The 24,977-nt window shown below is 39.8% G+C and overlaps 1 protein-coding gene across 6 annotated transcripts; it reads left to right on the top strand.

Annotated features, from left to right (window-relative positions):
• The first annotated feature begins 436 nt into the window (after positions 1 to 436).
• SPPL2A (signal peptide peptidase like 2A) lies at positions 437 to 23,979 on the top strand. Of its 6 annotated transcripts, none has more exons than XM_064389566.1 (17): positions 437 to 649; positions 4,325 to 4,444; positions 5,178 to 5,360; positions 6,123 to 6,212; positions 9,446 to 9,579; positions 11,638 to 11,789; positions 12,543 to 12,639; positions 13,135 to 13,236; positions 13,833 to 13,914; positions 14,191 to 14,265; positions 14,877 to 14,933; positions 15,089 to 15,142; positions 15,569 to 15,668; positions 16,491 to 16,568; positions 16,894 to 17,054; positions 19,156 to 19,189; positions 23,652 to 23,979. In XM_064389566.1, the coding sequence occupies exons 1-17, from the start codon at positions 596 to 598 to the stop codon at positions 23,681 to 23,683; spliced, it is 1,605 nt and encodes a 534-aa protein (XP_064245636.1). In that variant the 5' UTR covers positions 437 to 595; the 3' UTR covers positions 23,684 to 23,979. The 6 variants fall into 6 exon arrangements, with proteins under 6 accessions (XP_064245636.1, XP_064245634.1, XP_064245637.1 ...); XM_064389563.1 differs by lacking the exon at positions 437 to 649 and adding an exon at positions 2,693 to 2,815; XM_064389564.1 differs by lacking the exon at positions 19,156 to 19,189.
• The last annotated feature ends 998 nt before the right edge of the window (positions 23,980 to 24,977 follow it).

The raw sequence follows: 24,977 nt of genomic DNA on the forward strand, positions 1-24,977 counted from the left end.
TGCGGTCGTTGTGTTGTTTTTTGGGGTTTTTTTTAGGACCAAACAACGCAACTTCCTCAATCTTGTGTTATAGGTCACACTATTGTGTTTCTCGTACTTGTTGCTCTCACGTACGACATCCTGCCATCCTCACTCCCCCTCTCCCCATGGCTCTGCCAGGGCTGGACCGAGGCGAAACACTGGGATTGCTTTATCTCGGGAGACGTCAGGCAAACGCGGCCCTTTCCTCTTACATGTAGGGACTCTGAGGAGTCTTAGCGAGCCCCTCAGTGCCTAAAACACCGGGAGCTGCTGGGCGGACACGCTGACAGCCACGGACGCCTGGAACCGCAGCGAAGGAACGCCGGGGCCCGGCGGCACACCGGCACCGGCACCGGCCCCGGGGGCGGGGACGCGCGGCCCGCGCTCGCCCGGCTCCCCCAGCGCCGCCCCGCCGGCGCCGCCCCGCCCGCCGTGCCCGCGGCGTCCCGGGACCGGCCGGCCGCGGCGGACGGAAGAGGAAGTGGCGCCGCGCCGGGAGCCGGTGAAAGGCTCCGCGGGGGCGTGCGGAGCCCGAGCGCAGGGAGGCCCCTCCCCGAGCAGCCGGCGGAGGACGATGGGGGCGGCCGGGCTGCTGCGGGCCGCGCTCTGGGCCCTGCTGCTCCCGCTGGTAAGGACGCGGGGCCGCGCGGCGCCACTCGGGCGGGCGGATGGCGCTGCCTGCCGCTTCTCTTCGCTGCCGGCCCGGCGGCTCCCTCTGGCCGCGCTCTCCCCCGGGCCCGTTCCCGGCCCGGCCCGCGCAGCTCCCGTCTCCCGCGGCCGGGCCGGGCCGGGCTCCCCGTGCCCCCGAGCGCCTCGGGGCTGGGCTGGAGTGAGGCCCGGCGGGTTGAGGCCTCCCGGTTCCCCCCACCGGGCCCGGGGAGCTCAGGCCGGGCCAGCTCCGGTCACGCCTTGGGAGTTGAGATAACAAATCTCACGGGTGCCTTCCTGGATAAACATGGGGTTGAAATTTGGTTGCGGGGAAGGTGGAAGCTCCTAGTGTGTGTGTGTGTGTGTGTGTCCTACTTTTGTCTCGTTCATCTTCAGTTTTGGTTTCGGTGTGGCACACATTCCCAGCTTGTCCCTCTCCAGAGGCGTACAGTGCCGTGGAGATCTGGCAGACCCCCTTCTGCCAAATGGGGAACTCAGAAACCTCCCTCATCTGCTTAGGCAGTACAAAGGACATATGTGCATTAAGTGCCGTTCCACGAAATTTTTTTGTTGTTGAGTTTTGGTTTGGTTTTTTGTTGTTGTTGTTGTTGGTTTCTTTTTTTTATTTTTTTTTTCTTTTAACTTAATTTTAACAGAATTTATTGCATTTTGGTAAGACAGGATGCAAAATCCTTCTTTCCTGTGTAGGAAGTCGCCATTGGATATGCTCAGCAACAGGTGCACAGCACAGTCCCTTAGTACCTTGAGAATGCCTGTGGGGCAATAACTTGTCTCCCTGGCTTTTCCTGAGCCCCACGTAGCTGTCACTGGCAGGAAGAGTGGCTTTGCCCTTACCCCACTGCTTTGCTGCTGCTGACAAGGAAGGAGCTTCTGCCCTCTTAAAAGACTCCAGGCCCTGTGTCCTGCCTCCTTCTTTGCTCTGCCGATGCATTTGCAGCAGTGGTGAGCACTGGACCAGGTCATTCTGCCTCAGAGCAGTCTCTTGACATTAGAAGCTTGGGGAGTTGGGTTTGGGGAAGGATCACTGCTGCTCTCTGGGCATGGGCTCCTGTTCTCCTGGGTCACAGTGCCTGGAGGGGGTGAGAAGGGCTGATATGTGTGTGTCACACAGCCACTGGCAGAACAACAAAATGATGGTTGTTCTGTTTGTGGCTATTTTTTCCCCCTTCCTTTTTATGTTTCTGTGGGTTTTATGTTGTCACTTGCTGCATACAGACTGCCTTCTCCCTAGTCTGTACCTTTGAGTTTCTGTATGTCTTATCTAGGTACTAATTGTGATGGATGTTGTAAACATAGGCTTGGTTTGGTCTCTGTGTCTACTGGTTCATCTGATTTCCTGTATTCTGTGTGGTGCTGTTACTGGTACACTCCAAAGCTCAGCTATCAGCCCAAGTTTATATCCCTGCAGTGACAGGGACCTTTGGAAAATTAGGGATTAAGAGACAGAATGAGACTTCTCTATAAAAGATAAGGAATTATACAACAAAAATTTAAAGGTGATAAGGGAAGGAAGTATGAGGAAAGAACTACCTGTCAGAAATAGGAAGGAACCTGTTTGGAGGTCAGGAGTCATTGGGAACTGTCTGAACCTGAAGGGAAAGAAGATGGTGATGCCCCTTAAAGTAAGGACAGCTGTCATGCCTCTTCTGCATGGGAATGCTTTTATGCCAGAGCAAATGAGCCTAGGGAAGCAGGTTAATCTTTTCAAGAGATGTTTTTATGATCACACATTTAGTCTTGTTCTTAAGTAACAAAATTGAAAATGTGCTCTGTGAGAAATGTCTGTATACTAAGAGTAGGATTTGTTCAGTGGCACAGCTGACTGCCAGGCCACCTACCCAAGCCTAGCCCTTGTCTGTTTTGAAAGGATACTGAAGCCATTAGAAGGTGACAGGACTTCAGCTGGATGCAAGAGGATTTCCCTGGGAATGTTCCAAGTGAGGCATATCATGTAGCATTTCTTTTAATGTTTAACTTTGAAATGCTGTCTCTGGAGCTCAGCAGTGAATAGGTGTGGATGCACGTCACGCTCAGGTCCTGCCTCCCTCCACCTCATCAGGATGAATTGTGTGCCCTGATTAATCCCCAGAGAAGGGAAGCTTGCCAAACAAAACATGCATATCATGTAAGCAAGTAATCACTCCTTCTAGGTAGATTTATCTTGTGTAGTGTTAACACTTGATTTCCTGGAACCCAGAAAACACTTATTATTCTATTTGATGAAGCAGAAAGAGCTTTTAATGGATGTAAACCTCTGGGGTTTGCACCTGTTAGAAGTCTTCACTGCTTTTAATTCACCATTAGCTAGGTGAATGCATTTAAGAGGGCAGCTTGATCATTTTTGTGCTGATCATAAATCATGGAACAATTTATTTCAGCTGACAGCTGAAGAACTGTTCTGTATTAAACAGTTAATGTGCTCAGGCCCTTTGACACAGTTCTCCCAGCAGATGTTCGTGAGCTGGGGCCAATATAATGGATTCCTCTGAAGAAGGTTTTTTGCTATTCAAACCAGGCAGACATAAACCTCTGAAACAATATCGTCACATGCTTTTATTTTCTCTCCCGTTCTCCCTTGCTGCAGAATACAGATCTTCTAGAGGGAGGAGAAATGCCTTTCTAGCACTGTTAATGCTTAGCATTGTTTATCTAACTGTTTGGGCTTCTCCCCCATACCATGCCTACTTCTAGCTTAATATATTAGTGGTTTTTTATACAAATCTGAAATTTTTAATTTTTAAATTTTTTTTACTCTGATGATGCATCTTGCCATTGAGGTTAATTTCAAGACAAACAGTTGAAATAAGAACATCTTCCAGTTTTTTACGGGGATACTTCTTTGTGATGCAAATAATGTTTATTTCTTTTCACTGCTATATAGCTGTAGCTGCATTTAATCTTTGGTCTGTTCATTTATCCACTTAGATGCCTGACCTTTATTTATGCTTGGGGAGAAGTATACATTCCTAACATTATCACGAGTTTTAAAATTCAGCTGCATTTGTAAATAACAGGAATCATATTATGTGAGGGTCTCTGATCTTAAGATCAGAGTATTTCCTTAACTGCACAAATTCTTCTTGAGGTACAGTAGTTGGTCTCTTTGTGTTTACAGTTACTTGACAAAAAATATTTTGGGAATTGTCATATGATACATACATATATCTATATATATATATGTAATACATATAATCCCCTACTTTTATTAGTAGGGAAAATTCTAGAGTCTGTGAGGGAAGAAGACTCTAGAACTTCATCTCTTTTCCATATACTCTTCTAATTGTTTTCCATGTAAAATTTTACACTTTTTGGAAGGCACAAGATAGAGAATCTGAAGTCATTTGCTTTGGTTTCTTGCTGGTATTCTGCCTGGTGACATGAACTGTACATGTCATAAATACACTGTATTTGCGAAGAGGATAAGCAACATTATACAGTAGCTAGGTTCTTACTAGATTTCCAACCTGCTCTCAAGCTCCCCATCTCTCTTAGAATCAGTTATTATGTACAATAATGAGTTTAGTAAATTCCTTTTCTCCTAACAGGTCTTTCTCTTCACAAGCTTTTTAGAAGAATGTTTGCATAGCTGATGTTCTGAACTTGGTGTAACTCAGAGCACTGTGATCTGTTGCAGGTGGCTGCTGATGAGGGGATCCTGCACGCCTCTGGAAGTGGAGTGCCTCCAGTGACTAAGGATTACTGCATCATTTACAACTCCAATTGGGTATCTCTTCCAAAAACCTTGGACAATGCTGTAAGTAGCTTGTAGTCATACTCTCTAAGAAAACTAGAATGCAGTGTGAATTTGAGTCAACTATAAATGGTCTTCAAGATTTTGGATTAAATACGTGCTGTGCTGAATATTTGCTGTTCTGCTTCACGTCCCCTTCCCCCCAAATCACCCCGCAGAAAATAAATCTATGGTGAACATTTCTATCCTTGAAAGAATTGGCTTTTAGAGTTTATAAAGGGAATACCCTCTCTGTGCTTAGAACCAGTTTTTGTATTTATGTGTTTATGTATTCATTTTACCCTGTTAATTTTTTTTCCTTCAGATGTTATCTTTATGTCTAAGTTCTGTATTTGGGAGTTAAAGTTCTGTTTATTTGTTTACAAAAACTGGTTAACTTCTGAATTTTTTTTATATTGGCTCATCAGTTTGATGTACTGTTTAATTATCTTGAAAACAGGTGATTTTTCTGTGTAATCAGTTTCTTATATTTAAATTACAATACCGACTACTGTGAAATTGCACTTAGAAATAGCTAGGTTATTTCAGCTCTATGCTGCTCTAAATGTTCCTCACTATTGCAGGCTGCAGAAACTGCTGCTATGGTTTTGTAATCCTGAATTATTCTTTTCTGTTACACCTCTTCCTGGCAAATCTCCAGTTAAAGAGCATAGTATTGTAGTCATCTGGATTAATTTGTTTGTAATATCAAATTTCCTGCTTTAATCACATTCCTTTTCTCCCTCTTTCTCTGCAGACTTTCACACCTCTGGAAAACCTGACTTCTACAGTCCTCTGCAGTTCAGCTGAAGTTCCTTCTGGCTTAATGAAAGACAAAGCAGTTGTAGTGATGAGAGGAAACTGCACTTTCTTGGAGAAAGCAAGAATTGCACAAAATTTGGGTGCTAAAATGCTTTTGATTGCCAGTAAATCCAGGCTGGTAAGTTACAACAAACAGTTTTCTTCTGTACTGAAATAATGTCTTGTCTGTCTGGTCCCATGCAGTGTTGTGCAGGGTAAGCTGAGAGAAGCCCAAAAGCAGGGGACCCTGAGCACAACTGGAATTCCAGCACGAGTAATTTACCCTCCCCACGGAGCTGTGCTGGCTTAAATCAGCTCAGAGGAGCTACAGAGCTGCATTTTTAAATGTTCCTTGTATCTTCAAACATGTTTCTGAATGCAGATACTTGTCTTTACCATTCCCTAGTGGGGAATTTGGTGCATTTTGAGCTCCATGTAGACTTAGGTGATACTGTTTTAGATGTGTATGATAACAATAAGCTAGGGCAATGTAATCCAAAACTGGAAATCAAAAAAGGTCTTGTGAGATCTCATTGCTTTTTTTGTTCTCCATTGCAGCTGCAAAGTGTATGTACAAATATGTACAGTTCATGTGTTTGTGTGATTATCACTGAAAGTTCATCTTGTTTTAGAAGCATAGAAATTAAAACCAGTTTTGATTATCCCTTGTAATACTATAAAAGCACAACAGCAGTATGAATCCAGATGTGTTGGTGTTATCACCTGGTTTGAATTAAGTACATCTATCTTTTTTAATCTTTTTTCAAAGGGTGATGAATGAGCTTTTTGGTTTTTACCTTCCTCCAAATACACTGAAACTGAAAGGATAATCTGCTTTTAGGGATCTAACCTACTTTGTAAATAGGCTCAATATACTTACCACTTTCACTTTCTCTTTTAGTCTGCTATTTCAGATAACAAGACTGATTTTGAAGATGTGACTCTTCCAATTGCTCTTATAAGATATAATGACATAGTAGATATGCAGCTGGTAAGTAGCAGAACTTCAGCAGCTTATGGTTGTATAAACTTAGGTGTTGGAACAAATAGATGAATTTCAGGTCAGGTCTGGATGTCTGCCTGATTTGAATGTGCTTAGATACTGCTTTCATTCCTAAGAGAGGATGGACATTTAGTTGTGAAAGTGCTGGTCTTCCTAATCAGGTGAACAAGAGAGAATGGTTGATTGACTGATTGGGAAACACAATACCTGACTGGAGATAGGGAACCTTAAAAGTTTCCTGTTGAACAAGATAAGCTGTCTTCCAGTGGACTTGGATACAGCTGCAGGTGCCTGACACACATGAAGAGCTGTGGCCTGAGAGGGCTCTTCCTTTAGTGCAGAAACTACAACAGCTGAGCTTGTAGCTACTGGCAGCAGAGCTTTCAGGCAAGCAGCACCTGGGCAGGTTGGCTCTTGAGGAAAGACTGGGAGTTTTTTGCCTTTGCCAGGTGATGAGCTCCCTCTGTAAAATGTGACAACATTAGCTAAGGAGTGGTTAGGCAGTGTAGTTTGAGTTTCTGTTGGTGCATTGATGGTGAGATGCCAAATGCCTGTTATTAAAATACTGCAGTTGTGCTATCTCCTACACTTCATAGGCAGGGAAATTTGTTTTGGGAGTATTTGGAGTTTCTTTTCCTTGGTATGTAATATTAGGATAAAAAAATACTGCACAGGGTTTTAAGGAAAACAGTATATTTGCCTCATTGTGGCTTTTTCTGTTGTTATTATATTGTTGAATTTTTTTTTTAGCTTTGAATGGTTTTGCTAAGCAGGAGTTGTGTTGCTCATGTTTTTCTGGGGATAGCAGAGGCTAGCACTGTGTAGTCTTAGCTCCTTGAGTTGAATTTGCAAGCTCACTTCACCATTTCTGCTCTTAATCTTCAGAGCTGCCATGGGAGGTTGTCTTAGGTAAGTATGCAAACAGACTGCCTGGGTTGGTAGGACTTTGGTTGTTCACTGTTGCCTTTACAGATAGGTACTTGCTGAGCACTGACATGACTGAAGGTTTGTGCTGTCTTCAGACTGCCACAGCCTTGATAAGTGCTCTGGTTGGGTTCAGGCTGTCCTCTGTCTTCAGATTGTTTCTTCAGTCAGATAACTGTTGTTTGCTTGCTTGAGTGATTTTAGGATGCCCTACTAACATGAAAGGGAACTATGGCAGGTTAGGTCTGGATCTTGTCTGCACTTTTTTATTTCCCAGTTATGCTTGCAGTGCTGTGATGTGGAATCACTTCTGTACAGCTGGAGCAACTCACCAAAGCACCTCTGCTGTCTCATACTTCTGCTGAATCAAATAATTAATTTTTATCTTATAATGATACTGCCTTCATAAAAGTAGTGAGGAACTCAGCCTACACTACAAGTGATCTTTCCTGGTTCTGCTCTAGTTTTTGGCTAAAGCCTTCTTCGTCCTGTCACTGGCAGTTATTTTGAATCATATGCACTCTGTGGAATTGTAGCCATTGTACACTTCCAACTACAGTTGCATTTCTTGTTTAACTCTCTTTAAAGCTTCCAGCTTCCTCCTTTTGTTTAGAAGAGAGAGACAGCACCAGTCAGTGGGCAAATAGTTTGTACAAGCATTCTTTTTATGTGACAAGTAAATAATTTCTGTTAGCCTTCACCATTCCAGCCAGGTCTGTTAAGAGTTTTGATAGCAATAGCAGAGTGTTACAAGCCTTGTCAGTGGACAGCTCTCTTGCAGATTTGTTACCTGATGCAGTTTGTTTCATTCTAGTGCTCCCTGTGGTGGAAGTTGAGACTTAGGAAGTTTTTAGTGAAGAGAGGAATGATAGGACCAAAAGGAAACAATTGATCTAGAGTCTAATGTTAATCATACTTTGTAAGATATATGAAACTTCAAAGAAAAACTGGATTAAGATATGTTGGAACTGAATACTAAAAATGTATAAGCCTCTTAGGATTTTTGGCTTTTTTTTTTTTGGTTCTTGGTGGTGTGTGTTTGGGGGTTTTTTTGTGCATGTGGTTTGTTTTTTTACATAGAGGATGCTGTAATTTGAATAGGGTTTTTTTATTCCCTTTAATGTTATGTTCCACTTCATACAACTACAGTGTTTCACTAGAATTTAATTTTATTCCTTGTTTTCTGAACTTCCATAGCTTCAGGCAAAAGGAATGATTCTGACTTCTTTAGCCTGCAGAAAGGTTATTATCTGTAATTAGAAAATTTAGATGTTGAAATGATTGAGCTTTCTTCATCTGTGGCCACTGTATTCCATTCTACCACTGGCCTTCCCATTTGGTCTTTCTAGTGCCAGTTTGATCTTTCTGAAGCCAAACCTGTCTGGCTTGTTCTTCACTCTCTTGCTTTTATCTCACATGCAGACTGTAAACAAATCTGGGGTTTTTTTCTGCATCTCTGAAGTCTGTTCTCACTGCACAATTATTTTAGATGTCTGGACTTACTTTGACTGCAACAGCAAACTTGTCTTCCCTACTACTTTCCATTTCCTGTCAAATTATCATCCTTTCTTTGTTTTTTAAATCTCACCTTTCAGTCAGATGGGAGCACCTTGGTTTTGCTTTCAAGATTTTTGTACAATTCAGTACCAGTTATGTCTCAGTGATCTCTCCCATTTTCTTCTGTGTACTTCAGCTGATTGTTTTTTTTTATTAGGTCTTAAATTTTTAAAATAGTGTGAAATTGCTTTCTTTTCATTTGAATCCAACTCAACACATGTTTGTGTTAAACTGTTGGTAAATAACTTTCTGCCACCTTGAGCTGTCACTGTTCTGTCTGAAGCCTCATGTCAGTCTCTGAACTGAGTTCTGTGGGTTTGAGAGCTAGAGGTAGATCTGCTGGTACCTCAGCAGATTTCAAGGAGTTTGAGTTAGGTGTGCTTTCCTGCAGAGCAGATGTCTTTGATAGCACTTGGTGTATTTTGGGGAGGCATTTGGGCTAGAGGCACAACTTCTCAGAAGTGTGGAAAGAATGCAAAGAGGTACCATTTTCTCTTGTGGTATCTCTGTATTTGCACAGGAGTAATAATAGATTTGTTTCCAAACCTGACCATCCTGAAAGGTAGCATGGGAAGCATTGCTTTTTGGCAAACATATGTCCTGTCTTGTGCAGTGAGTTGAAAACTTCCTCTCAGCATTGTGTAGATTAAGAGTAGGAGATCATAATGTACATCTTGTTGGAAAATAAGCAATATAATTTCTATGTTCCCCTTATGAACAACATGTATGTTATATTTCAGGTGCTTGGAAATGAAGTTAATGTGACTCTGTATTCACCACCTTTGCCAGAGTTTGACTACAGCATGGTTGTCATCTTCCTGATTGCTGTGTTCACAGTGGCACTGGGAGGCTACTGGAGTGGAGTAGCAGAACTGTAAGTTGGTTAAATGGAGCTGCTTAAATTACATGGACTGCAAAGCTTGTGAAAACTGTCACGATGATCAGTGAGAAATTATTTTCTTTTAGGTTGGTGGTTAAAAAATTAGAAGACCTAAGTGCAATTAGCTGCTTTGTCATTAAATGTTTGAGCACTGTAACCTCTGAAAAATCACCAGAGGTCTTTGAGGAACCTCAAGCATGGATTGTAAAAGTTCCTGAGGGATAATGCAGCTCTTGGGAGGAGGCATGAGTTAACATTTTGACAAATTACCAAACACTCTGTAACTAGCATTGTAATTCTCCAATATCCACAACAGAAATCAAGTATTTTAGTTACTCCTTTCAAGTGCAGTGATTCAGGAGGTAAATACACATTGTGTGTAGTGTCTGCATTGGTGGGGGTCTGTACAGCTGCTCCATCCCAGCTGGCTGTGCAGCACTCCTGTCACTAGGAGCAGTGGGAAGCACAGTTTGTCTGGCTGGCTCCAGATAAAGTCCAGCCTGGCTTATCTGCTCCAGCTTTTTGTTTTATCTGGTGGAGCAGCAGAGCTGGGGCAGCAGCAGCTCTAGGACTGGGCAAGGACAAGGAGGCAGCAGCAGTCCCTGTGGAGGGGAGAGGAAGTGGCAGTGCTCAATGTGGCACAGGCAGGGGAAACAAGGGGTACTGGGGGTTTCTGCACTGTCCTTGAGCTTGTGCAGCTTTAAGTGATGCACAGAATTGTTACTGGTCTGGGGTTGAACTGGCTGTAGCTGGCCTTTGAGAGCATGGCATTATTCTGCAGTGTTTCTTGGGTGGCTGTGTATGCTCAATGGGCCAGAGTGTGTTGCTACCTTCAGGGTCTCAGGGTGTTCTGGTGCTTTGCTCCCCAGCTGTACAACAAGGAGAGGATTGTATGTGATAACAACAGCTTCCTTTTTCCCACAGTTATGCAAATTAGCTATTTTAAAGAGATTAAAGAAGTAGAAGGAGGGGAGGTGTGTATGTTTCTTTTTTTAAAGGTTTGATCTGATTTTGCTTCTTTTTCACCCTGCACTGCTGCAGGGTGTGGCTGCACTGAATGCTAAAATAACAAAATGTGGTGCTGTCTCCCATATTAAAAATACCTAGATGTAATTTATTAAACTAGTTAAAGTGCTCTTTCATAAATCTAGGGCGAGCTTATTTTTTTTAAAAAGCTGCTTATTCAAAGCATGTCTTCTGAGAAGGTGATTCTCTAACAAGGTGCCTTGCTCCTGTGGGTTACTCTCTTTTGAAGGTAGCTGTTTCAGTGCTGAATTCAGCGTTTGGCAGGTAGGTCCTGGGATTCCTCAGGAACACTATCTGATGGGCAATTTGCACCACGTCTGTACTGAAGAGCAGAAGGGCTCTGTGCTCAAAGAACAAACACTGCAATTTAAGTCTCCTTATTTTGCATGGTGAGGTATAAATATGGAGTATGTATGCACAGGAATCTTACTCCCAGTGAAAATTCCCAATTATACCACCTCTCTCTCACTTACTCTGTAATTATGAGGTGTAAAAGAACTAGTACTTAGCTAGCTTCATTCTCTAACATGAATGGGTATGGCAGACACTTAATGTCTAGATGAAGTTTTAAGCATGTGCAATATCTATGGTTTTGATTTATTGTAGACATATTTATCAGATTCTCCACATTTAGCCCAATAAATTTTCTAATCAGAAGTGGTGCACTAATGGAGCTCAGTGTGTGCATCCTGAAAAGCAGTTTAAGAGTGTAGTCCCACTTTTCTTCACATGGATCTGAGTTTTGGTTGGGGATACTGCCCTAAAGTTGGCAATTACCACACCATTGGAAAGGAATGCAGAAGAATCTTCCTTGTGGTCTGTGCTAGGTTGGAAGTGCTTATCTTCATTAAAAAATGGAGAGAAATTCAAACAATAACCATACAGTTTTCTCTGTGTTTAAGTCTAATGATAGTATGAAGGGCTAAACTGAAACCTTGTCAGTTTAAATGTTCTATAACCATCAATTCTGGCCATAGCAAGACATTTTCATAATCTGAGGTAAATGTGTTTGTTTTCTTAAAACAGTGAGAATCTGAAAGCAGTAGCAAGTCCTGGGGAGAGAGAAACCCGATGGAAAAAGGAAGAAAATGTTACTTTCACCCCTTTCACAGTTATTTTGTTTGTTGTCATCTGTTGTGTCATGCTCGTCTTACTTTATTTCTTCTACAAATGGTTAGGTAAGAAACAATGAATAATCTTATTTGACTTACTTTCTACATGATATTATGAAGTGTTTAAGTCTAAAAAGCTAGATTTCTAAATTAAAATGAATGTAACTTTTTAAATTATTCTCTCCATGCATGAGTTGAGGGTTGAAAGGATGCAGTTGCTACTTAAAGGAGAGATTTCTTCAGCTTTCTTACAAAGACTGCCTTGACAGTGCTTGTTCTGAATGAAGTCATGTGGAAGAGAGGTGACTATTGATGAGCAAAAAAAATATAAGAATTATGTCAACATTCTTGGGAGGATGGCAGTGACCACCTAATAGTGTTTAAAGTTTGCTTGATGGGAATGTTTTTTCCTAGTTGGAGTTTGGTATTTGGTTTTAGTTTTTTGGTGAGGATCTGGCTAGAAAGCAATTCTGATACCTTTGAGTCAAGTTTTTGCTTGATGAGAACTTTGTCATGGCAGAGACACTCAGAATTCAGCATTCTGTACTCAGCTGACTGTGGTCTCCAATGGCTGTTGAGCATTGCTTTAACTGTTAGCAGTTCATATTGTGGAATTACAGAATCTTCAAGGTTGAGAGAGACATTCAATATCATCCAGTCTAGTTGTCTACAGTACTGTCACTGTAACCCTTAAACCATATCACCCAGTGCCAGTCCAGACACCTCTTGAACACAAAATATCAAATGTATGTTATTGTGTTTATTTGCTGTTTTCTATTTTTTTTTCCACTGATTCCTGTCTTCATTGTTTTGATTTAGTTTATGTTATAATATCAGTCTTCTGCCTGGCATCTGCGATGAGTCTGTACAACTGCCTTGCAGCATTAATAGGACAAATCCCATTTGGGCAGTGCAGGTATTGTGCACCTTTCACTTATTAAAAATGACAGGCTTCCTCTGGATGTTTTCTGATTGCTACCCAAGGCAGCATGAAAATATAAGAACAGTTTGACAGATTGTTTCCTGTATGGTTTTAGAGTGTGGGATAGTTACAAAAGAAAATTACAAGCTGTTTTAATAAATATTAAAGGTATCTGTAGCATAATCAACAGCTAAAATAGTTGTAGATTTGCTGCATTAACTTTATTTGAAAGCATTCTGTAGTAAAATTTGAAAGGCTCTGGATGGCTGGCTGAGCTTGGTTTTACAAAATTCTGGTTGTTGTGTCATGTGTTCATCAAGGAACTCTGTAAGGGGAGGATCCTGCACATTTGATCCTGTTTGGAGCAAGTACTGTGCCACAGGCAGCAGAGGAGTTGGGTTGAGAACACCTTGTCAGCATGTGTGATAGCACAAGTATGTGTCCTGGCTGTTGCAGACTTTCTCTTTTAATTTAATTATTTTCTTTTAGGATTACATGTTCCAACAAAACCATTGAAGTGAGGCTTATTTTTCTTGCCATATTCTGCATAGCAGCAGCTGTTGTCTGGGCAGTATTTCGAAATGAAGATAGGTAAGTGGTGCATTCTGTCTTAAGAGTAAGGTGAATAATTGCTGTTAATGAACTTCCCAGCATACTGCTAGTCCTGGAGTGCAGCATCCTTCTAAACTCCAGTGCCAATTTCAAAAAAGTCATGAAAGTATTTTGAAGTTTAACAAGCATGGGAGTAATAGAGAACAAAGCAATGCAAATGAGCTGTGTGGTAATTTGAAGTTATAAAAAACTGTGAAGATGAGGAAAAACTAGCTTGATTGCTAATGATTGCCACAGAAGAAAAGAGGTGCAGAATAGCTTAGGGAATAGCTCTGCTCAGCAGTAGCTACAACATGCCTGTGTTATCAACAGTTCCCAGCACAAATCCAAAACATAGCCCTTACCAGCTATTCTAAAGAAAATTAACTCTATCACAGCCATTACCAGCACAGTTACTATTTATGAGCAGAGGCTGGTATAAATTTACCTTCTTTGAAACTAGGACTTCTGTGGTTTTGGTAGCAGTAATTCTGAAGAACTAATTTCTTGCTTTCTGAGAAATTCCTTGCTAGTTCCAGAAAAATCTAGGTTCCAGCAGCAGTTTGAACAACCTATAAATTTTTTTTTTTTTTCAGGTGGGCTTGGATTTTGCAAGATATTTTGGGAGTTGCTTTCTGCCTAAACTTCATTAAAACACTGAAAATGCCCAACTTCAAGGTACTGTAAGTTGCTTACCTTAAGACAATATTCTACTGCCATGAATCTGCAAGTTTACTGTCAGGAAGTACTGTCTTTTCAATACACAAGAAATATATGTTATGAAACGTAATCTTTACCATTTTTAATCATTATTAAAATAAACTAATCCTGTTCTAAATGTTATGCCAGATTAAAACACCTAGTACTGTAATGGTACCAGAATCTAGCTGTGTCATCAAAACCCACAGTAATATTTTCTTCTCTCTCTCTCTCTCTCTTTTTTTTTTTTACCAGTCCTGTGTAATACTTCTAGGCCTCCTCCTTCTGTATGATGTGTTTTTTGTCTTCATAACACCATTTATCACAAAGGTATGTCTGTGAATTTTCTGTAAGAACAAAAATGACTGGGAGAATATTTTTGTTTAACAGGTCAGTGTTTGCAATGTTCTCAAGGTGGAAAAGCTGATTTCCATTTTTTCCCATGTAAGACAACAGTGCCTAAATTTTTATGGCAATCACATGGTCAAAAGTAAACCATCCCCACTTAGTGTGATCATGAGAAATTACTGCCCTCCAGTTTTTGTCCTTTTGCTTTAAACACCCATGTATTGGAATATGCTCTAGTACTTTCTGCAGTGATCACTTGCAGTGTGGTATGAACTGTGTGCAAGTGTTAACCTGCTTTTATTTTGAAGCAGAAAGCTCATGGCAGAACAAGCTGACATGTGTTTATCTAAAAGTCCAGCTACATTTAGCAGACTTGTTGTTTGGGGTTTTTTAACATCATTTTAGGCTGGACTACATGTTTTTATTGTCAAACAATGCAGTATAATACTGTACAATACCAGAACATTCCCTTTGATATTCAGGATTTTTCCAATCCTGAATCATAAGTGGAAGTACAAGCAGTTTTTGTAAACGTAATACGAAAGTTTTGGTTTGTTAAACCACTAACTTTTGAAAAATAACTTTAATTTCAGAATGGGGCAAGTATAATGGTTGAAGTTGCAGCTGGTCCCTTTGGAAACAGTGAAAAGGTATGAACAGTCGTTGTAATACGTGCAGCATTAAAGTACTGACTCTGTAGCTAATTCATAGTGTGCTTTTCAGCATAACTTTCTCACAAAATATAGCCAGCTTCTGCTATTTTCTTACAAGTATTAAATGCCTGTTGACTTGGGTTTGATCCTAGAGTGATGGAAACTTGGTGGAAGTCCCTACTGAACGCTCAGCTCCCCATGAGAAAGTAAGGATTGTATTTCAGATACTGGATTTTTAAATTATTTCCTCTGAAAAGACTGTTCTTTTGGGGAAAACCTTACTGTCCAAATTTCTCTTTAGGGCCTGGATATCATTGATCAGTATTCTATAGTTAGGTAATAATCCAGATTTGTTACTCCTGTTACATGGTTAAATACTGTTTTAACTTTTTTTTTGTGTGTGTGTGCATATTATTTGTAAATCTGAAATTCCAGTTTACAGTTGCCTTAAGCTTTATCTACTTTCTATGTTGGTTTCTGGTTTTTACTTCAGGTTCTACCTATTTTGAAGTCTACATTAACAATAAATTAATTATATTTAAACTGTTTATTAATTCAAGCACCCAAAAATATCCAGAAGACCAGAATGCTTTAGATGAGATTTATGTGGCTTCTGAAATAATGTTTTCCAGTTACCCGTGGTAATTAGAGTGCCTAGACTTGAACACTCTGCGTCGACACTCTGTGACTTGCCCTTTTCATTGTTGGGTTTTGGAGACATTATTGTCCCAGGTGAGCAAATGTTTTGGGTAACTAACTTATGAATAAATATTTTGGGTTTTATTCTTAGCTGACTTGCAGAGTTTATTCACAGGGTAATTACTAAATCAAATGGAGCAGTTTGCCTTGATCAGTCAGTGCAGAATACAACAAAAGCCATAGTAGAAGAAAACTCACTATGTTATAGAATAATTAAATAGTGAAAGGTTTTTTATTTTCTCTTGTATTGGATCGTGTAAATGCAAGTCCCATAGGTAAATCCAGTTGTCACTATTAACTAAATACCATTAAAATCTCACAGAAAGCAAATATTCTGTGACTTCGTAGGATTTTCAGATCCTAGACTATGTAATTAGAGGTGAGGTAATGTAAAATATTTTGCCAGGTTTTTCCATCTTTCTCAGAAGAGCTGAATTTGGTCATAATTGGAGTCTTGAGCAAATTACTTTAATCGAGAATGTGCAGGCAAAATTGCTGAATGTTAAGAGTGAGCATTAAAATCCTGTTGAAGAAATTAAAAATAGGTTGTTACACTTCTGTATTAGAAAGCTGAAAATAGCACAATTTAATTAGGTTGCTTGAAAACCCCAAACCTCTAATTTCAAACTTGCTTGGCTCATATTTCCATTATGGTTTTTGCTACATTTACTGTAGGATTTCTTAGACTGGTTCTTGCCTCTACAGAAAAAATATTGGAAGAAGATAAAATACCATAATGGGAAGTCTTACTATAAATTCTTTTATGCTGCTTTCATTTGGAAAACTGGGGAGAAAAAAATTGTGACTAAACATTTCATTAATCCCTTTCCTTTTTTAACTTTGTTTCCCTTCAAGGGCTTCTGGTTGCCTATTGTCGAAGATTTGATGTTCAAACAAGATCATCTTCTATATACTACATTTCCTGCACAATAGGTAAATTGTGACAATTCAGCATGGTTGATCTTCGTGGTAGCTTTTTTAAAATGCAGATCTAGATGGTTTTCTTCAGGTAAGGTTCAATGTAGTCAAGAATCTAGAAACTCTTCTTAGTGTGCCTACTTGTACTTAAGGTGACTATTCTTTATGGCAGAGAGTTGCTTTGAGAAATTTTTCAAATACAGAGCAGCCTATTGTGTCTCTTCTTCAGTTATATTAACAAGGAAAATACTGCTTAAAAAGAAATTGTCTTACTAAATGATTGACCTAATCTAAAAATGCTCCTGTTCTTGATTGTGTATGTATGAATGTCTTTTTATAGCTTATGCTGTTGGCATGGTGCTGACTTTCGTTGTTCTGGCACTGATGAAGATGGGGCAGCCTGCCCTTCTCTATCTTGTACCATGTACACTCATCACGAGCTCCCTCGTTGCCTGGAGGTGCAAAGAGATGAAGAAGTTTTGGAAAGGAAGCAGTTACCAGGTAGGCTGCAGGCCTTGTTGTTAATTCCTTTGAGTGTATGCTTCTCTAAGAACTTGGTGGTAGGTTCACCTGCAAACCAGTTTTTGCCAGTTTTCTTGTGATTTTCTGGAGTTAATAAGGAAAAGTAGTCTTTACTCGTAGAAAATCTTAGTCTAGTGGTTGACATGGCAGAACAAAGCTCAAGGGAGATGAAATAGCTGGTTCCGTACTCAGGGAGGAAAAGTAGTTTGTTCTATTTACTTTGAAATGTTTTCTTGTATTTCAACATTCCCCATCTATCATCTTGATGTGGTATAACATGAGTCACTGTACTAAGCATGCAGACTCCAAACTGCACTAGTTCTGTATTAGAGACAGTTCCAAAAAATTGGTGATCAAATTGAACTTTAGAAACTTTCCATGCCTCACTGATGGCCTACATCATCAGGATTGTATGGAGCATTCAGGAACAAAATAGCTGGGTTGTTTAACTGTTTCCTGTCACAGCACACAATGTGGGCATGCTGCCTTGGATATTCTATGTGACCCCCTTGGTTATGTCTAACACTACCCAGGAACTGCAGTTCTTAAAATCTCACCTGTTGACATGTGCACATTTTCCCTGATGTGGTTTGCTGTAGTAACTGGGTGTGCCAGTAACCCTTGTGAGCTGGCATTTATCAGACAGAGCAGTCTCAAGATTACTCTGTTTTGCTTGAGACCTAAGTTCAGTATTGTTTGAATTGAGGCACCATCACCTACACCTAGGGCGTGTTGAACTTGCAGCTTGGATAGTCTGTTCTGGGAAAAGGTGGGTGTCAAGTTCATGGTGGATAGAAGCAGCTCCTGCTTTTCCAGGTTTGGAAAGTGTAAGTGGATCAGTGGAAGTCAAGAGTAATTCTTGTAAAACTACAGGCACCAGCTCCTGTAGTATTACCAGCAAAATGCTACCTTTTGTTGATCTAATACACTACACCTGCTTCAGCTGAGGTTGGCTTAGGTGTGAAATTACTCAGATTTTCAGCTTTAACTAAATACCCTGTCTTTTTGTTTACAAAATCAACTCCTCCTTTCATAGGTCCAGTGAATAGAAATGTTCCTGTAGGTCAGAATGAATTCAGTGTACTGTGCATGTATATATAAATTGGTGACTGTTTGCACTTTTAAAATAAAGTCACATTTATGAAGCCCAGTAACTCTGGGTTTGTTGTGGGGAAAACACTTTGCAATTTATTTTCCTCACTTGAGTTCTGAGTAAGATTGGCCTAAGTAAATTTGGCAGGTCTCCTTAGCAACAAAAATTTCTTGCACTTCTTGTAGCAAAACTCATACTTGAAAGAATTATGTTGCCATAGTAGTTATTTCATGTCCTTTCAACTGGTTTCTTGAAGGATTAAAACTACTCTGAACTTCAGCTTGTTTTGAGTTAGATGACTTCATTTCCAGCACAATTTAAAACGTTGATTTCAACCCCCCCCACTCCACCATCCCTGAGTTAGTCTGTAACTGAGCCTGCAGCTGAGCTCTGTGTAACTTTACTAACTTCTATTTTTCTACAACTTTCTGAAGAATATTTTTGTATTAATTTTTTGTTCCCAGAGAGTTATTCAAGTTGCACTCTTGAAAAGCTACAGGGTTGATCTTTCTCATATGTTGTCCTTCTTATCGAGAACTGTATTTTGAACTGTCCTTACTCAACTTACAAACATGCAAAAAAATCCAAGCAAACAAACAAAACTCCAAACAGCCCCAACTCACGCAGCACCAGGATTGAAATCTCCAGCTTTCAGTGCTCACTTTGGGGAGGAAGGATATGGAAAGGTGTCAGAAGACCATTTTTTTGCTACATCAGTGATTGAGGCTCTGGCAGAGTTGCTCCATTGACAAGGGTGGCCAGACTTGTGTCTGAGGTTTGCTTTGCCCTCATGGGAACAGAAAAACTTTGCAGAGTTGTTAGAGGAAAGTGTCCTAAGAAGAGGGGTAGAAGAGCATGTACAGTGCATCAGGTGACTAAACTTCATAACAATAGTCCATTAGTTACCTTTTTGGATTTTGGGGTTTTTCTAACTTTTTTGTTGGCTTTGTTGTATATGATTTTAATAATGGAATAAATTTTATTTAGGTATCGGACTCCTCCAGGACGCCTTTGCTACAAGGTGTGATTATGGCCTTCTTTTAATGCAACTTTATTAATCGTTTTACAGTTTCTTTTTTCTTCTTCTTCCCCTTCTGCTTCCTCTTTTCAGTCTTTTTTGCATCTACCTCTTAATTTTTTATAAATTACTCATTTTTTGTAAATTACTCAATAGAAGAGGGTAGAAGTGAAGACAAGATACAAATCTGTATTCACACTTAGGTCTTCTGGGGTTTTTATTTTTAAAGGAGTGTAGGAAAACATAAGTAGCAATGAAGCTGTGATTCCTAAGCCTGGAGGCAGGCTTTGTATGCTTCTCTACTCTCCAGCTTCCCAAACCCTAGGACAGTCTTCAAATATTTGCAGTTGGTGTTAGTTCCTCCTGTTACCTATATTGCATATACCCTTCACCTGATTTTTCTGTCACTGCATAGATGTGAAAACCTGCTTAGTGCTAAACAACAATTTTGTTGCCTTCTGTTACAACGCTGAGCATTATAAATTTGCCTGTAGTAACCATGCCTGCAGCCCTTGTGTCACCCCCCTGCTGCAGTGTGCTCCATGCTGAGCTGGGAGTGCTGCCTGCCTGGCTGGGAGCAGGGGCTGCAGCGAGCTTTGACCTTTCTTGGCAGCAGCTCCTGACTGCTAACACTGATGGCATTTATGTTTGCTGTCCACACAGCTTGCAGAGAGCAGTGCAAGCTTTCAAATTTCAGCTTCTTGTGGAATTTAGGCATTTAAATATAATCTTGAATTATAGTTGCTGGAGTTCTACATCTATTTATAAAGTGTAGGGTGTCTGCTCTGAAGACAGTTTGAGATGGTGAATTCTGTCTCACTGTGTCTTAAATTCTCAAATAAAAAGTACTTTTCTCATTAGCTCTCTAAGAAAGAGTACTTTAACAATTTAAGTCTCGTTAAAAAGCCTTAATAATAAAGAAATTAGATATAAACCAAAGATGATATTAGGAAGTGGGAAGGGTTGAGTGCAAATTAAAAGCAGATGGCCAGACTATTTTTATAACTTAGAATTCTTCTGTCCTGCTGTGCTCACTCGAGTTCTTGGATAGGTTGGTTAAAATCACTTTTTTAGTTTCTACTTTATACGTATGACAAATACTTGACTCCCCAAGATAGCTCTGAGGTCCCATAATTCATAGCTGAGGTAATTTCTGTTTCTGCATAATGATGCAGTCTTAAATTCTAGTTATGCTCTGTGTGGCTCTTTTATGGTGTAGTTTTGAGCTGTGAAGAGTTGCTGCACAGAAAACATTTTAACTATTAAATTAAGTGAGAGATTTCTTGGAAGAGTAGTGTGCTTACTTTCCTGCCATCTAACTAGCAGTATTGCTGCTGTGAAGTGTAAAATAAAGGTTTATCTAGGTTTCTGAATTGCTTATACTTCTCTGGATGCCTTCATGATAAATTAATTTCATACTTATTTTGCAGTTACTGAATTAATTTTAGAATACTGTTTTTTGTATCAGTGCAATCTATGAAATTTTAGCAAAATCATGGAAATTCTAGTGGCCTAATGCAACTTTGAAGTCTTCTACATGGAGTAGTCTTGAAACTTGTTGGAGTTTGTCAGTTTGAAGTGTTTAGCACTTCTTATCTCTTTGAAGTAATAAATCAACAGATTTGTCACTGGCATGTTATACAGCATGCACCTGCTATTTAGTAAGTTGTATAATCACATTTTTAGATGCTTGCAAATCATCATAACTGGGAGTTGTTAAGAATTCCACGAATGCTACATTATTGCCATGAATCTTGCAAGCAGCTGTGTGCATAGGTACTGTGTGCTCTTACAGAGAGAGGTTTGTACTGCCATTGCTAGTTTGGCTCTGTGAAAGTGTTTTATATGGGGGGTGAGTTTGCTGGTTTTAGTTCTTAATGATTCACCATGTTAGTAGATAGGTTAAACAAAAATGGTTTAGTTACAAAGCTGTCTTAACACCTCCCCTTTAAAAACTGTCAGAAATTCAGGTGTGAGAGCAAAGCTTCTAAATCTCCTCCACTTCAGAGATGTTCATGAGCTCTCCACAATGTACAGTCAGATTGCTTTGCCTCGTTCTTAGCTTAAAGCAGCAGCTTTGTCCAGGATTGTAGCCAGGTGCCTTCATCTTGCAGCTGGTTATTGTGAAGATTCCTGCAGCTTCTGCTGAGGCTTTGAGGGAGGGGCTGTCCTGAGAGAATCCACAGTGGGGATATGTGTGGACAAAGCTGCTTAAATGCCATCTCGTACTTTTAGAGAGGCACCTGTTGTCCCCAGCTTTAGTTTGTGGTCTGTCCTTCTGTGTGGAGGAAAGATTAAAAATGGTGTGGGGTGGCTTTTTTAGCCTTGAAACATTTATATAAATGCCCCCCCCCCACCCATAGAATTTTACAAGGCATTTGGTTTAAAAGTTAACTTCAAAATGTGATTATTAAGTGGAGATGTAAAAATTTAAATACATTTGCTATCTCCAGCATTTGTACAAAAAACTCCATTTTTTTACTGCTTAGTTGTAGAATTACCAGAAGACTTTGGAATACACTAAATTATTGCAAGTACTTTTAACTCTTATTTCTAGAAACATCTTGTCAGTTGCATAGGAAAAAACTACAAAAATGCTTGGCAAAATTCCTTTCTCTATGCCAGCCATTAGATGATCCTCCCTAGGCTGAAGGAAGATACATGGCATGACTTGATAGAATATGGTACTGTGGGGGGAGGTTGTTCTTGTTTTATCCTGGAAATGAATACTTTAATCCTCATTCAAAGGGATGGTTTGAGTTCTGTAATTGTAGGGAGTATTTTGCTTTGGGTGACTTTTGATGTGGATTTTTGGTCACAGTGTAGAGGAAAATTCTGGATATACTGAAATAAATGCAAGATTGTCATTAGCACAAGAACTGGGTATTCACTGCTGGACTGAGTTTGTGCTGCTGCTCTAACTCAGTCCTTAAGTCTGTTGGCAAGACTGGTGCCTGCCTTAGTTCTTACTGTCATTATTGTGGAACACTAAGGGAGGGTTGTGAAAGGCCTGCTCTGGTCTTAGGTGGATATTGTGGCACTGGGCTCTCCTAAACCTTACCCAAACCCCACTGATTTGTTTTTTGGAACTGTCATCTCAGTTTACTGCACAGCATGCTGGTGTGAAACAGCTTGTTTAAGCAGAAGTGCTTTTGATAAGGTATGTTTGTGTATTTTCAATGAAACAATTCTGGTGGCATGAAAGAAAGAATGGCACAGAGCTGGGTCATAACTAGAGAAGAAGAGAAAAGTTAATGGAACAAGTCTTTTTACCCTGTACATAGAATTATACCACACTAAAGCAGTCTCAGAGCCTGGCTTTGTCCTGGCAAGGATTCTGAGCAGGTGCTAGTGAGACAAGAAAATAATTGTGTGGAAATCTGCCCACCTTAGATCAGAACCCACACAGTGAGCAGCTGTTGCACAGAAAGACAGGCAGGATATGCCACTATAGAAGAATGTAAGTAGGGTTTTCTACCTTTTGATGCTTAAAATATTATCTCTTGTCCTAATAATCCTGCCACCCTGGGCATATGAGCTCCTTGGCACATTTTGTTTTTTCAGCCTTAGTTGTACTACTTGTGTGTCTTCTGTCTCTGGCTGTCAGCTACCCAAACTGTCCAGTTCTTGGCCCCTTGTTAATTATGCTCAGTTCTGAAGCCCTCAAACTGATGGTCTCAGTTTATCAAACTAACAAATGTGTGTATTACCTCTGTAATTCATTCAATGCCTTGTCCCGGGATAAAATCAGAGCCTTCACTGCCTGCAGCAGTACAACAGTGGGCAGGGAATCAGGCTGCTTTTTAGTCAGGACAACTGCAAATTTGTTCTGAGTTACTCAGGCAATTGAATCAGTTACATCAATGCCAAGTATAATTAGTCAATATAATAATCTAGCTTAAATTCTCTCCTGATGCAGGACTTTACTTCCATTTCCTTTATCCTTTCTGAAATGAAAGGAAAATTTACAAAGAAATGGAATCAATTCAGTCAGTTTTAACTAGCTGTAATATAGGTAGCCTTTACAGCCATGAAAAGAGCAAGTCTTTTCAGTTCAAGCTATTGCTTGCTGCCCATAAATGTCAGGTAAGATCCTAGAGTCTACTTCCAGGTTTGCAAGCCATATCTTTGAAAAATTTGCTTAACCCCAAGTGGGTTTTTTTGTTCTCTGTATTTAGTAATTGAGATACTTCTCATTGACAAGTTTATTTTCTTGTAGAGGACTCGGGTCCTTGGTTGGAGAATTGTTTTGTAGTGGAAAGCATTAGCTAATACAGCTTTGATTATTTGGCTTAAATATTTTTCTGATCTGTAGAGGACCTCCTAAATGTATGCTGCTAAAATGCACTCTAACACGTGTTTAATTATATTTCCCTTAGCTAACAAATACTTTAGATCAATGGGGTAAAGCAGTATTTCTTTATAAAAAGCCATCTCTTGTCCCTTTTTTTTTTTCCTTTTTTAGATGATGGAACACCTGGATTACACAGGAAATGAAGAAAGCACAGCATCAGCCACTGAACAGCCTGGAGGACAATAATATGTGGGATATCCTGATTTAAAATAGCATTTGAATTTTTGACAGCTGAATTACAGTAAATTTGGTGAAATTTTACAATAGAGTGTTTCCTACTCTGTGTAAAAGGGTTTTTTATTCCTGCACCTATATTTTTATGGAAAATACTGTTGATAACATAAAAGTAATCAAAATAGAGTCGCATTTTTACAGCCAAACCATAGCTAGTAAAACCGTGCCTTATTTCAATTTAAATAAAAGGATATTTTCTATGCAATTTTCCAACTGTGTTTCTATACAGTATATTTTTATAAAAGTTGCTTGCCCTTACCATCTAAAGTGAAATGTTCTTTGAAAGTTTTGATTAAGACTTGTTAGCTTTCTTGGAAAAAAAAATCAAGTACCCTTCATATGTTTTCTTTCCAGATTTTTGAATGCAAAGTTGGTTAGTAATGTAACTATAGCAGCTGAAGAATGAAACTATAGTTCCATTACTACAAGTAATTCAATAAACTGTGTGTGTGTTGATGTACATTGTCAGCCATAAAATAAACAACAGGGCAAATTGAGTGTGGGGTTGTGAACTCTTCCTCCCCACTCCCCTCATTGTATCATTGGCTTATGCCTTAATTGTGAAAATTAAGTTTTGATGCAAGTCTTTGGATTATATACATTGCCAAACATTTTAAAATAGTAAAAGAGGGGAGGTACTTACACATAATCCTGAATACTTCTGTGCAGCTCGTGGATTAGTTGACAGACAAGATGGTGTGGAAGGCAAGAGGTTTTTTTGCTCACTAAGTGCTATTTTAAGGAATGGGATAAAATGTTAACGCTGGCCTGGTTCTCTCACCTGTTGAGAGTAGGTGTGTATTCATGGTCTTCGTTTGGCTGTGGGTCAGTTCAGAGGGATAGGGAAAGACAGGACAGTTTTGGGGTTTTTTTTACCTTTTACATCTGCACCATATTTTTTTAAAGTATTTTTGAAACCTCTTTGCAATTGATAGACAAAACAGGTTTGAATAGTGCTAGTAGTACTTGTGTTAGCTAAGGCAAATGCATGTGTTTAACTTGTTTAATCTTAATTTGTTTTTGCTTTTAAAGACTTGGAAAAAGGAGAAGTAGTTTAAATCATTAGTTTGCATTTAGAAGAGTTTGAGTTTGTTTGACACCTGGTCTTTTTTCAGGAAACTGCAAATTGAGGGGATTAGGCATAGAAAATTTGTATAGCTGTAATGCTAACACTTGACACCAAAGAAAACTGGAGAAGGCAAC

The sequence above is a fragment of the Passer domesticus genome, chromosome 14 (assembly GCF_036417665.1).
Source record: "Passer domesticus isolate bPasDom1 chromosome 14, bPasDom1.hap1, whole genome shotgun sequence".
In the NCBI taxonomy this organism is placed as follows: Eukaryota; Metazoa; Chordata; class Aves; order Passeriformes; family Passeridae; genus Passer; species Passer domesticus.

What these genes read in the sequence shown, in the direction of transcription:
- SPPL2A (XM_064389562.1), top strand. Translation starts at nt 2,708, where the DNA reads ATGCACGTCACGCTCAGGTCCTGCCTCCCTCCACCTCATCAGGATGAA. An exon ending in TGAAAATGCCCAACTTCAAG is followed by an intron (nt 13,915 to 14,190) that starts GTACTGTAAGTT and finishes TTTTTTTACCAG; the next exon opens with TCCTGTGTAATACTTCTAGG. An exon ending in TGGAGACATTATTGTCCCAG is followed by an intron (nt 15,669 to 16,490) that starts GTGAGCAAATGT and finishes TTTCCCTTCAAG; the next exon opens with GGCTTCTGGTTGCCTATTGT.